The following is a 14,846-nucleotide window of genomic DNA, read 5'->3' on the forward strand; positions in this document are numbered from 1 at the left end:
AACTAAAACTAATAGAGAAATATCTAAACTAACTTTTTGTTCTGGTTTACCAGAATTGTTGGAAATGTTTATTTTGTTTAATAGGTACAACAACTGGCAGAACCTTGGCATTTGTATTTATATTATCTGTGATAAAATGTAATTTTATCTTTGTGTTGGTATAACTACAATCATAGTATCAGTAGTTTCAGTTCACCTAAATCAGTTTTTAAACTAATGCCCTTGAATATAAGAAAAGTTTTTAGTTTGCTACATTGCATTGTGCTTTGTGGAATTATTATCAAGTTTTCACTTTAGTGTGATCTTGCAAAAAGTTAGGTTTAGTTTACCTGTGCTTCTCTGTTTTAGCATTAAAATTTCTGTTTGTACTCAGGGCAACCACAGTGTCATTGTAAAGAAGCTATAATAGCCCTCAAAAAAACTAAAGGAGAAGCCTACACTCAGAAACAGGCAGAGCTGTAAAAGGACAGAGCTAAATCACAATCATTATCATACCCTGTATATACTTCGCTCCTAAGCCTGGCATTTACTATAGCAGTAAGCCATGTCAGCTGCAAATGAACATGCCATTGCTTTATGCCTTAGGTGTGTCATGAGTTATAAAGTTGAAGATTGGAGACCCTCAGCCATCCGAGAAGCACACAAACCTGTTTAATTACACATTGCAGTTACTAGTACAGTCAGAAGAGATTTGAGAATACAGAGGCCAAGACTCAGGAAATGTATATTTAATTTCCAGTTAACAAGCTTCATGTATAACTGTTGCTTAATCAGTTTAGATTGCTTTTTGCAAAGTGATTGTAACCTTTGAATGCCTAGACTGAGTAACATTAGTAGGCTCTATAATTTTCAGAAAACAGGTTCTGCATTGCATAGTCAGCCACCTTTTAAATGACTCAATCTGAATTACCTCCAAACTGAAACAATTATTGATTTATCATGTTTCAACTGTAAGACCCAGTCCATACATACTGCATTGTCCTATCCCATATCCATTTTACCCATTTAGTCATAAGATCCTTATTACTAGTACTGTTTCTTCCTGTTTAAGAGTCACAAAATTACATGGCTGATTGTATTAGGCTTTTGTAAGTAATATGTTAATATTACTTACAATTATTTACTGGTCCCTTAATTGAAAACAAGTAATACTTTAAATCTGTATTTTGAAAGGTAATCAACCTATCATTAACTTGTAAAATCTAAAGCCAGATTAAGAGGAGGTTTGCTACATTGTTTTGAGAAAAATGCTGGGGCTAATAAATTTTATTCTGAAATATGGAAGATAAAAATAACGAATTTCTATTGCTTCAATACAAATAAAATATTTAACCTCTCAAATATGATTGGGTTATTTACAGGTGAATATTATTTTTGTATGTATGATTTTATGTATACATTTTATGCTAAGCACTTGTTACAAAAGCAGTTATTTTGTCTGGAAGATGCTAACTGAAAAACAAATTACATTGAATTAAATTACCATGTAATTTTAAAAGCAGGTAAAATTCCTTTTTACTTCTCTAAAAATTATGTACAGTCTAAAATAAATACAAACTAGCTTTTCATATGCTTTTAATAGAATAATTTGCAAGCAGTTTTTTTTTGTTGTTTGTTTGTTTGTTTGTTTGTTTTTCTTTAAAACACAGCCTCACTGCAGAGTGAATGATTATAGAGGTTTTAGGGTAATTAACAAAGTACTGGTGAAGCTTGAATGTGGAATAAAATTTAGAATTTAATCTCCATAAATCAATCTAAGAAGGAGAAAAAATGTGGTAAAATGTTTATAACTTTTAAAATTATTTAACTTTGAAAAAAAAAACAACTATGCCACATTATATGTGATTATAATAAATTGGTATAATGTAGTAACTTTTTTTCTTCTTACAATCACTGAAACCATTGTGCTTGTCTAAAATTGATCAGTTGTTTAAGTAAAAATAAGAACACTAAGAAATCCCACTGAGACAATCCGAGTCTTCTTTTAGACAAATGGTTATTAGGCAAAAGGATGTGTAGGGAGGAACGAATATCAAAGCATATCATTCTAACTTTAAGCAGATAAGAGTTTGTTGCAATTTCAAGATATTACAACCAGAATGCATTCATTCATGACAGTTATACAAATCTCTCCTCTGCTTTGCAACTGAAACTTACATTGAGATGACATTGATGAATGTGACTGGATTTGCAGTGTATTTTAAATTTTAATCAGAGGAAAAAAAAAAAAAAAAAAAAGTTTTGATCCAGTAACCTGTCTCAGCCCTGGAAGCACACAAGTTTAAACTTATTTTTTATGTAGTACTAGTTGATCTTCATTATTTTATTTCTTTGTTTGTTTGGTGTTTTTTGTTTCCTCATTTTTGATTTTTGTTTGTTTCTTTGCTTTCCTTGGGAATTAATGTAAAAAGAAAATTCCGAGCATTATTGCCATTCAGCTGAGCCAGCAACTGCCTTCTGGGAAGAAATAAGAGAAAAAGAAAGGCTCTGGAACAAGACAAGCAACACTTGATTAGTGTTTCACTGGTCATCAGTGATGCTTTGGTACCTCTTCTTTATTAAGACTGATACCAGGAATAAAGCAGCTGCAGGATCCAGCAACTCTGTGCAGGACTCAAAGCCAAGTTTAGCACAGAAACACAGACTAAACTGCCTTCAACTCCGAATTGTATCCAGAAGGAAAAGTGATGAGATTACATAGAAGTATCTACTTGGATAAACAACAGTAACACTTTCAGATAGCTAAATTTGAAGTCCAATTCTTTGACAACTAAAATCAATGGTGAGGTGGTTGTCTGTCAGATTCATTTTCAGTGCACAACCAGTTATTTAAACACTATGTTCGCATAGTTTATCCTCAGTTCTTTACGAAATGCTTGTTCAGCACAATCTAGAAGTGACTGGGATAAAACCTCAGGTTACCTTATTTATTGGTTGTGTTTGAGCTGTGCTACACTGAGTGGAATAAGCAGTCTCTGGCACAATGCTGTGTTTCCACTGAACAGTCTTCTTCAACTACGGTATGGAACTTCAAATATGGTTCATATTTCTGAGAAGCTCATGCCCAGGCCAACCTAACTTTTAGCTACAGTAGTTTCTAATGCATTATTCAGAAATTCCCTTGTTTATATATAACAGAAATGGTGACATTTCAGTTTGGGTTTAAGTTAATTGCTATCATTACAGAATTCTTAAATACATTGAACCAATGTTTTCAACAGGTGATTAATGTCAATTAATGTCCATTAATGTCAATGCCATTTGATACAAGAGAAAAGCCTAACATTATATATTTATTTGAAAATATTTTTTCCTATTTGTTTCTATTTACCTGCATGTGCAAATAAAGTTCATTTGGGAATAGATATGGACTAGAAATATTGCTAGAGGAAAATGTATTAAAAATGTTGATTAGAATTGTTGATGATCATTCATTTGTATTTCTCCTTAAGCCTTGGTCTTTACACATGTTGAGTGAGATTAAACAACCTTATGTTTTTAACTTTTTTTTTCCTTTGGTCAAAAAGCTGAAAAACTTGGGAAATGTCTCCTATACACAGACATTGAGTAAGTTGTTTGGGTTCATTGTAGAAGTAGTGATTTTTCTTATTCTCTAACAAGAGTACAAGAAGATTCCTTTTTCTGAGTCCTTTGGAATTGTTTGTAGCAAAAGAAACATTTCCTTCTAATGGCTTACTGTGAGGTGAATCAGTCAATGAGAAATTTCCCATATGTGGTTAAAATACTGGCTTGAACAAAAATGCAGACAAAAATCTTTTGATTTGATTTATGATCATATAAATTTGAGGAGACTTCAGTCTTCTCCTTCCCCTTAGGCTGATATGTGCAGTAAAGGAATAGACGAATCTCTTCAGTGATAACACTCGTGAGAATTCTTGTGTGCTGAATCAGGACCTTTTTACAGTAGATCTCTCTGACAATAAGTAAAATTGCACCTCTCCTTATCTGCATATCACAGTTGCAAGGATGATCCTTCATCTTTATTCCCTGATTTGTACCTGGGTAGTATCATCTAGGCATTTTGTTTCAGGACTTTTCATGAAATGAAAAATGCTAAACAAACTAAGCTCGTGACACTGTTCTGCTGTTCACAAGCTGGTTTCTCCCTTTGTCTTCTATCTAGCAGTAGTTTCACTGCACAACATAAAATCCAAGAGAGACACCAGTTGCAGGAATAACAAAAGATCATTCTGTAGAAAAATGTTCAATTAAATAAGATGATTCTAATCAGTAAATTATATCTGTTGTATTTCCTGGGTATCTTTTGTTCTCTACAAATCAATTTTTGAAAAAAGTTGCATCTCTGAAAAGAACACACACTGATTACAAAGTAATTAATCTGGAAAAAAACATCTCTTATACTAAACTAGAGAAATACATACATAAGCTGCATTTTTTAAATATTAAATTTGTTGTAAATAATCTTTTTTCTTCTAATATTATTTCATATATACCTCTGGAGTCAGCTTAAATTAGAAAGTATCTGATCTTGAAAATCACAGAAGGAAGGTTTTGTGTGGCTCGTGATACAAAATGCTGTTCTTCCTGGAATGTGCTTAATTTAGTGATTAAAAATAAATAAATAAATAAAATAGTGTGTGTATATCTATACATATTTTTTCTTTTTTCTTTTGCTAATTACAATACATTGCATTGAAAAAAATTGTAACAGAAAGAAGACTTACCCAGCAGAGTTAATACACAAGCCAATATTGCTATCAGGGCTCCAGTGCTAAGTCCTGCAGGCAATATGTATGCCTCTGCATTGCATGTCTGAGCAATACCATCCGCATCACAGTCACAGACTCTGATGGTGAGTGTATTAGTGCTACTTAGTGAAGGTGACCCACTGTCCACAATGAATATTGGCAAATAAAAAACAGATTGTTCCTGTCTTCGGAAGCCATTTCTTCTGGTTAATACTGTTGCAGTGTTATCTATATAAAGGAATAAAAAGATAAATGTAAAATACTTGGCCTTTCAAGAATATAAGTCTATAAGAAATACAGCCTTTCTCTCAGAAGACTTTAGAAATGCATTTTTATTATTTCAATGAATTTATATGGATCGTATATTCCTTAATCTGCAGAGGTAGGATTAGCTGAGAATTCATGTTCAACTAAACAAAAATATTCCTGTTGTCCATGAAAAACTATTTCAAAATTGCAGAGGTCTATTTGTTTTTAGTATGCTCACAGTTCCACAGTCTCAATATACAGCTGAAGATGAGAGTATCGTAAAAGAGAAGAAAAAAAAATCACACTTCAGTAATCAGTTTAAGTATTTATATTCATGTTTCAGGTCTAATTTCCATGGATCTATTTCAATTATTCACAGATATAGAGAGCATGGAATAAGAGAATATATGCATAGGTGAGTAGGTTCTGAACACCAATTAATATATATTTTTTGAAATATAAAAATAACCTCTTGGAGCACAAATACATGTAATTGCATGTATAACAAAGACGTGTTTGTTTTCAGTCTCAGCTGAGAGTCAGCAAGTTGGCTAATATAATCACATGTGCTTCGACGTTGCTGATTTGGGTGACTAAAATGTCCAGGTGTTCCAGAAAATATGTGCATAACTCACTGTGTTCAATACAGGTTGACCGCTCCTGAGAGGTAGGGAGATACATCTCCTAGAAATGTATAGAAAAGGTTGGTCGGTCGGTCTGTCTAGCTACATGTATCATCTATCTATCTGTCTATCTATAGTCAGATTCATTGATAATCTAGTATAGGTATCTTATTGTGTCATCTATTATGACCTATCTGGCAAAAAAATACAAACATTTCCTCATACAGAACCATGTGAAATATATCTAAAGCTAAAACATCAGAAGAGGCAACTGGTTCTGCCTCGTAACTCCATTGATTTTACTGGCATTGCAATGGTCTGTTATTACCCTTTGCAAATTGTAAGTTCTTTGGAAGATGGACTGTCTTTTTATTGAGTACTTTGCAGAACTTGTAACAGCATCAGACTTCTTAGTCTTATTCTAATGCATTTTTATTATTTTGACCACTATTTACAAATTTTAGTTTCAAATTGTATGCTGCTAATATGAAGAAAGTTAAACATGTCAATACTACATGAAGACTAAGGCAATAAATGCCTGTGTGAGAGGTCTTTATTAGTTCCCATGTACTTAGTGACTGTTGTTCAAGGTCTTTCTGTACAAACAGTACACCTTAGTCTACCATATGCTTCTTTTTTCTTATTAATAATGATCGCTTTGTAACTCTGGATAATGCTGATACATAGAATCACAGAATCACAGAATTTCTAGGTTGGAAGAGACCTCAAGATCATCGAGTCCAATCTCTGACCTAACACAGTCCCCACTAAACCATATCCCTAAGCTCTACATCTAAACGTCTTTCAAAGACTTCCAGGGATGGTGACTCCACCACTTCCCTGGGCAGCCTGTTCCAATGTCTAACAACCCTTTCGGTAAAGAAGTTCTTCCTAAGATCCAACCTAAAACTCCCCTGGCGCAACTTAAGCCCATTTCCCCTCGTCCTGTCACCAGGCACACAGGAGAGCAGACCAACCCTTACCTCACTACAGCCTCCTCTAAGGTACCTGTAAAGAGCAATAAGGTCACCCCTGAGCCTCCTTTTCTCCAGGCTGGTGCACAGAAGAGCAATGCAAGACTAAGATGGTGTCTATTTAGTTCTACTTGCCTCAGCGAACAGCTAAACTGACTGATACATGCTCAGATGCTATACTGTGCAGTGCAACTAATGAGAACACTAATTAGAAGCATGTTCTCAGATATTTAACTAATAAAAACTTTATGTCAACAGGAGTCTTTTCATAAATGTCTGGGGAAATAATAGTAAGAACTCAGTGTAAATGCTTTTGTTTTCAAAATCATTCCTCTGTAGGTAGTATACTTATTGAAACGGTGCATAAAACAAAACAAAACAAAATAAAAACAACAAAAAATAAGAAAAACAAAAACAAAAACAAACAAACAAAAAACTTGTGCACGCATTTTTTTTGCCCTGAGTTGAATTAATAAAATATTGATTCATGGACATTTTTCAGTTATTGCCCCAAAGTATAATCTATTTTGGATTAAAACAAAATAAAACAAAAATATAAATACAAGGGAAAAATGTGAAAAGACTGCCTTCTGGAAAAAAATACAATAAAAAAGAAGCTACTCTGTTTGGCTCAAGACTTTAAATGATTCAGACAGCAGCTTTATTCCCTTGACAGACAATCTATAAAAATACTTTTGAAGCTGATTGCACTTTAATTTATGTCCTTACCAGTGTTTATGTAGGTCATTATCAGCATGATATATTCAAAATGAAAGGTGTTGGTTGTGAATATTTACCCCTCCCCCCCAAAAAAAAAGCAAAAAAAAAAAACAAGTTATCTACCTTTGTTGTCCTGAAGTGTAAAATTGTGGTTATTTGCTGCCTCTGCTGTTAAACTGAAATAGAACTGATGGCCATTTGGTGGGTCATCTTTATCAATTGCACTGATTTTCTGTATGACCTGTAATGAAATACACTGAGGTTTCATTATATGAAATGTGAAGAAGCACAAATACATGCACATTACATAACTCCTCTGTTACATATCAAAGTATCAACCCTCTCATGAGTCCTGCTTATATTGTGTTTTGTTTTGTTTTGTTTTGTTTTTTAATTTTCTAAACTCCTATGCATGTAGAGATACTATTACATGTATAATGTGACTCTTTTCCTTACTTTCCCTGTATCTTTATTTACCTTTATTTACCAAAATTTACTTAATTTACTTAATTTTCTTTACTTACCAAAAGCAATTCTCTGCAGTGCTTATGAGAGAGTTAGGTCCTGTCATGCACTGGTATTTGAAGTATAAACTGCACAGCAGTGGAAGAATCATATATTTCAGATGCCTATAACATGGCCCTCTTATAGTTAGTTACCTGTTGCTGTGATCAGTGTTGAGCTGTAATCTTTTGCAAAGGATTATGTTTACGAGCATCCAGTTGAAAAGGAAAAAGCCAAGTCCTAAATATATTAATATATTCCTTTTTTTTTTTTTTTAATATATATATTTTGTAAAATTCAGTCAAAACTTGTCTCTAAAGGAAAGATTTCAAAATTGCTTACAATTCATAAAGGAATGAATAGTAGAGGTAACAGTTCTGACTGAATCACAGGGACAAGAAACAAGTATTCCAATAAGAACACTCTTATTCTATTCCTGTGCTTCTCATGAATGCAAGATAACAATAGTGTTTTCTGTTGAAGAGTTCAGTTCTGCTGTACTTTTGAAATATATAATAGACAACATCTCCCACAGAAAGGAAAATATTCTGGGAGAAGGCCCGAAAGTGCAAAGCCTCCCAGGGACTGTGTGGGATCTATATGTATGAGACATCTACTACTTTTCTGGGAGAGAGAAGAGAGAATTAGAAAACATATATTTCCTTAGGCCTTAAATACCAAATTGGAAAAGCTAAAATATGACAGACACCAAAGATAACCAATACCAGATGCTGTTAGTTAAGTCTAGGACTGTTTGTAAATCATGTTGGGAGTTAAAAACAGTTTGGTAGGAATAGGTTTTGTGAAATTCTGACCTATATTTCCTAAGGGAAATAAAAGTATGTGCTCATTTTAGGAATGGTATAGTTTCAGAATAAACTCCATGTTAAGATTTCCCACTTCCCAGTAAAATTAGGAGGAAGTATATATTCTTAATGTTACTCACATTTTGGTGAGCTTAAAAATGTGTCAGTTATGTTGTAAGGGAACCTACTTGTGTAGGTTTTAAGTTAGTTTGAGAAAATTTGGAGCCTTTTAACCCTACCTCGAACACATTATTTTTATATCTGCATCTTTTTCTTCAAAAGTAGGGTGGATATGTTAGGAGTTGAGTAAAATTTGCTTGTGCTGCACATCAAAACATTGTTTTTACTCTCATAAACAGATTATATTTTATCTTAAAGCTGTCAGGCTTCTGAACTGAATGACTACCTATCTGATAAAAGTAAATATTTAAAAAGTATAAAGCCATACCTGTCCAGGTTGAGCATTTTCACAGACAGTTGTCTCATACTCCATGGCAAACTCAGGGGCATTGTCATTGATGTCAAGGATAGTGATGGCTACATATCCTCTCCCAATCTGTGCTGGATTCTCTGAGAAGAAGCCAACAATACAATGAAATAGAGCTCCTTGAGAGTTATGCTTTGGGTCAGTATGTTTTCCATTTGCAATTTTCTTTTGCATATGCTTGTCAAATCAATTACAATCCCTTCTAGAAAGACAAAGGAAGCTCTTGGCTTGATCTTTTGGACAAAAAGAAAACAATGTTTGTGTTTTCCAACAGCATAAATGTAATTGAGGTTTTACTTTCAGGGATAAGCTGAAAATCTAACTCCCTAATAAAAACATTAATTTACATCATATGGAAAGATAAGAGCACAGTGATGTAGAACCATCACCCAGGGTGCACAGTGAACCAAAACAACCCTATTCAAACTAGGAATATCCCAGATATCATGGATGAAATAATATGTTGCAACTCTAACTGATCAGGCTATTAAGAAGTTAAAAAAAAAAAGAGGTGTATTTCCAAGCAAAACTGAAGTGGAATCATATTCTCAAACTGATGTACATTTTTAGCTAAAATACAAGTCTGTGAAAGACCTAATGTCATAATTTAATCTCAAACAGTAGATAGTTGGTGGACTAAACATAATGGACATAAGTGTCTACTACACCTATTTTGCAAGATAACACTTCTGGTTTGGAGCAAGGAACAGAAACATCGTAGGTGGTGACATGAGTGAGATTGCAGGGCAGAAAGAAAAACTGCACAAACATTAAAAGATATATCTATTTCAAACAATATACTGCAAACAAATTTTATAAAATATTTTATGTTTTATTAAATATTAGCAGTTTTTAAAGAAATACCCTGCTGAAGTGCCTCTATACCAACACACACTGCATGGAAATCAAATAAGAGGAATTGGAAACCATAGCTTAATTAGACAAATATTACCTGATTGCTGTCATGGAAATGTGGTGCAATGGATCACATAATTGGAAAACTGGAATGGAGGGATACAAACTCTTCAGAAGCCATAAACAGGGAAGGAAGGGAGGGGGTGTTCCCCTCTACATTAGGGAAGGGATTGATCATGAAGAGATGCCTCTGAGAAACAGCCACAAACAGGCTGAGAGCTTGCAGGTGAGAGTTAAGGACCATACCAATAAAGGACATCTTGTGGTTGGGGTTTACTACAGACCACCCTTTCAAGGGAAGCCTGTGGATGAGGCATTCTTGCTTCAACTATAAGAACCATCACGCTCGTGTACTCTCATCCTGATGGGGGACTTCAACCACCCAAATGTCTACTGAGAAAACTACACAGAAGGCTGTGAGCAATACAAGAGATTCCTAGAGCATGTTGAGGATAACTTTCTGGTATTAGAAAAATCAACGAGAGGAGAATTATTGCTGGACTTGGTGTTCAGCAATGCAGAGGAGTTGGGTCCTGCACCTGGGACAGGGCAACCCAGTCTGTCATCACTCAGTCTGTACCTCTGTATACGTACAGACTGAGTGATAAGATGCTGGAGAGTAACCCCATGGAGAGGGATCTGGGGGTTGTGGTTGACAGCAAGTTGAATATGAGCCAGCAGTGTGCTCTGGCAGCCAGGAGGGCCAACCGTATCCTGGGGTGCATCAAGCACAGCATTGCTAGTTGGTCAAGAGAAGTGATTGTCTCACTCTGCACTGGAGAAGCCTCACCTCGAGTACTGTGTGCAGTTTTGGGCACCGCAGTACAAAAAGGATGAAAAACTGTTGGAGAGTGTCCAGAGAAAGGCTACAAAGATGGTGAAGGGCCTAGAGGGGAAGACGTAAGAGGTGCGGCTGAGGTCACCTGGCCTGTTCAGCCTGGAAAAGAGGAGGCTGAGGGGAGACCTCATTGCGGTCTACAGCTTCCTCATGAGGTGGAGTGGAAGGGCAGGCACCTATGTATTCTCTTTAGTCACCAGTGATAGGACCCGCGGGAATGGTGTCAAGCTGAGGCAGGGGAGGTTTAGGCTAGACATCAGGAAGAGGTTTTTCACTGAGAGGGTTGTGGCATACTGGAACAGGCTCCCCAGTGAAGCGGTCACTGCACCAAGCCTGTTGGAGTTTAAGCATTTGGACTGTGCACTTAGTCCCATGGTCTGAAATTTTGGGTAGACCTGTGTGGTGCCAGGAGTTGAACTCAATGATCCTTGTGGGTCCCTTCCAACTCAGGATATTCTATGATTCTGTGATTAAAGAGGTCAAGACTGGAGGCAGTCTGGGATGCACTGACAATATCCTAGTTGAGTTTGTGATCTCGAGGAGTACAGGCCTGGCAAGGAGCAAAGTCAGGACCCTGAACTTCTGAATCAGCAAATTTCAAGCTATTTAAAGACCTAATAGCTGTGATCCCCTGGAACACCATCCTTAGGGACAAAGGAGCTAAGCAGAGCTGGCAGCTTTTTAAGGATATTTTCCTTAAAGTGCAACTCTCCATCCCTCTGAATAAAAGCAGGCAGGGAGGGCAGACAACTGGGATGGCTAAGCGAGGACCTGTTGGTCAAACTGAGGTCTAAGAAGGAAATGCACACACAGTGGAAGCAGGGACACATGGCATGGAAATAGTATAGGGATGCAGTCTGGATATGCAGGGATGGGACAAGGAAAGCCAAGGCATAGATGGAACTGAGCTTGGCAAGGGGTGCAAAAAATAACAGGAAGAGATTCTAAAGTTACATTTCTCGGAAAAGAAAGGCCAAGGAATTTGTACCCCCTCTGATGAATGAGAAGGGTGAAATGATAATAACAGACATGGAGAAGGCAGAGGTACTCAACAACTTCTTTGCCTCAGTCTTCACTGCCAGTCAGGCTTGCCAAGTATTTTGCTTCCCTGCACCCATAGATGGAGGCTGTGGGAGTAAAGTCTCACCCACTGCAAGTGAACAGCAAGTTCGAGACCACCTGATGAAACTGAACACCTACAAGTCTATGGGGCCTGATGACATGTATTCCAGGGTCCTGGGGGAACTGGATGATGTAGTTGCCAAGACTCTCTCCATCATATTTGAAAAGTCCTGGCAGTTGGGCAAAGACCCAGTGACTGTGAAAAGAGAAACATCACTCCCATTTTTAAAAGGGTAGAATGGAATACCAGCTTCATCTCTGTGCCAGGCAAGATCATGGAAAACATCCTCGTGGAAGTAATGTCAAAGCACATGCAAGGCATGCAAGACAAAGAGGTAATCCAAGACAGCCAGCATGGCTTCACCAAGGGTGAATTGTGCCTGACCAATCTGATGGCCGTCTATGATGGAGTGACTGCATCAGTTGACAAACGAAGAGCTACTGATATCATCTACCTGGACTTCTGTAAGGCCTTTGACACAGTCCCACTTGACAACCTTGCCTCCAAATTGGAAAGATATTGATTTGATGGGTGGACCATTCAGTGGATAAGGAGTTAGTTTGAAGGCTCCTCCCAGAGAGTGGTGGTCAATGGCTCTATGTCCAAGTGGAGGCCAGAGATGAGTTGTGTGCCACTGGGGCCTGTCCTAGAATCGGTACTGTTCAATATCTTTATCAGTGACATAGTGAGATTGAGTGCACCCTCAGCAAGTTTGCAGATGACCCCAAACTGAGTGGTGCAGTTGATACACCAGAAGGAAGGGATGCCGTCAAAAGGGACATGGACGAGCTTGAGGATTAGACCCACGTGAACCTAATGAGGTTCAGCAAGTCAAAGTGCAAGGTGCTGCTCTGGGTCTGGACAATCCTGGACATGTGTATAGAACTCACTGAGAGCAGCCCTGCAGAAAAGGACTTGGGGGTACTGGCAGAAGCTCATCATGGGCCACCAGTGTGTACTTGCAGCCCAGAAGGCCAACTGCATCCTGGGCTGCATCAACAGAGGAGTAGCCAGCAGGTCGAGGGAGTGTGGTGGTTTTACCGTGCTGGGCAGCTAAACCCCACAACCGTTCTCTCACTCCCCCTCCTTTAGATGAGGAGGGGGAGAAGTAAAGCAAAGAACAACTCGCAGGTTGAGATAAGGATAATTTAATTAAAAGGAAATAATAATAACAATTAAATAAAGACTACCATGAATTAAACAATTTAACTAAGGGGAAATAAAAAGGGAAAGGGGAAAAGGGAGGGGAAAAGAAAAAATAAAAAGAAGGGAGGAAAACAAACAAACAAAATAAATGAAGGTTATATGGAAGTGCAGAGGAAAGAAATTACTCTCTACTTCCCACAAATGAGTGATGATTGACCACGTCCTTGAAGCAAGGCCTCAACACACGCAGCCGGTGTTTGAGAGGAGGACCGACGTTTTCCCAACGAGAGCCCACCCCTCCCCTCTTCTTCCTGTTTCCACCTTTTATTGCTGAGTGTGACATCACATGGTATGGAATATCCCTTTGATTGGTTTAGGTCAGCTGCCCTGGTGATGTTTCTCTCCTCACTTTTTGCCCACCCCCTAGGAGGGTTAGAGAAAGGCCCAATGCTGTGCCAGTATTGCTCAGCAGTAGACACAACACTGGTGTGATAACACTGCTGTTCTAGCTACAAGTACAGAGTACGGCACTGTATGGGCTGCTGCCAGGAAAGTTAACATTCCAGCCAGACCCAGTACAGGGAGGTGATTATTTCCCTCTACTCTGCCCTCATGAAGCCCCACTTGGAGTCTGGAGCCCCCAGCATGAGGAGGATGTTGATCTGTTAGAACAGGTCCAGAGGAGGGCCATGAGGATGATCAGAGGGCTGGAGCACCTCTCCTATGAAGAAAGGGTGAGAGAGCTGGGGCTGTTCTGCCTACAGAAGAGAAGGCTCTGGGGTGACTTCATTGCAGCTTTTCAGTACTTAAAAAGAGTCTTACATAAAAAAGATGGAGAGTGACTTTGCTCAATCAGATAATGATAGAACGGGGGGAAAAGTTTTAAACTAAAAGAGTAGAGATTTAGATTAGAGATCTAGACTCAGAGGGTGATGAGGCACTGGAACAAGTTGGCCAGAGAAGTTGTGGATGCCCCATCCCTGAAGGTTTTTAAGACCAGGTTGGATGGGGCCCTGGGCAACCTGATTTAGTGAGTAGCATCCTTGCCTATGGTAGTTCACAATGTCTTTTTTTTTTTTTTTTTTTTTTTTATCTGGAAAAGGTGTGAGAAGATGTGAGAGAAAGAACCCCTGCAGACACCAAGGTCAGTGAAGAAGGAGGAGGAGGAGATTCTCCAGGCTCTGGAGCAGAGATTCCCCTGCAGACCATGGAGAAGATCATGATGAAGCATGATGTCCCCCTGCAGCCCATGGAGAACTCCACACTGCAGTGGGTGCCCTGGTGGAAGCTGTAACCTGTGGAGAGGAACTAACACAGGAGCAGTTTTTCTGGCAGTAACTGTGGCCCTTGGGGGACCTGTGGCGAAGCAGTCTACTCCTGATGGCCTGCACTCCATGGTATGAACCCATGTTGGAGCAGTTCTTGAAGAACCACATTTCACAGAATGTATTCAGAGCTGAACAAGTTTAGGTTTAAATTTTCATACAGAATTATTGTACGTACCTGAAGAGTTTGATTCTTTATCCTTTTTCAACTTACACCATAAAAAAATATTGTTTACTAAATATCCTCTACCATCTTACTTGAGATTCAGGAAAGTAAAATAACATAGGTATTGACATGTCCTTTACTTCATCCTTTTTAAGAGTGTTGTGATTGATGAACAGAAATCAACCTGGGTGTCATCACTAAGAGGAGTTAACTGCTGTCCTCTATTTCATATCATTTTTG

The 14,846-nt window shown here is 37.8% G+C and overlaps 1 protein-coding gene across 3 annotated transcripts in view; it reads right to left on the reverse strand.

Annotated features, from left to right (window-relative positions):
• The window catches only part of LOC137850895 (cadherin-7), a 97,259-nt gene that overhangs the window by 13,178 nt on the left and 69,235 nt on the right, over positions 1-14,846 (reverse strand). The window contains exons 1-4 of one of the 3 annotated variants that reach the window (XM_068671414.1): positions 9,055-9,076; positions 7,420-7,537; positions 5,615-5,663; positions 4,707-4,958 (exon numbers count right to left, since the gene is read on the reverse strand). In XM_068671414.1, coding sequence (XP_068527515.1) covers positions 4,707-4,958; positions 5,615-5,660 — 298 coding nt within the window. In that variant the 5' untranslated portion in view covers positions 5,661-5,663; positions 7,420-7,537; positions 9,055-9,076. Of the gene's footprint in view, positions 1-4,706; positions 4,959-5,614; positions 5,664-7,419; positions 7,538-9,054; positions 9,177-14,846 lie in introns of those variants that run through there. The other 2 variants (XM_068671413.1, XM_068671412.1) reach the window with 2 other exon arrangements.

The sequence above is a fragment of the Anas acuta genome, chromosome 2 (assembly GCF_963932015.1).
Source record: "Anas acuta chromosome 2, bAnaAcu1.1, whole genome shotgun sequence".
Taxonomy (NCBI): Eukaryota; Metazoa; Chordata; class Aves; order Anseriformes; family Anatidae; genus Anas; species Anas acuta.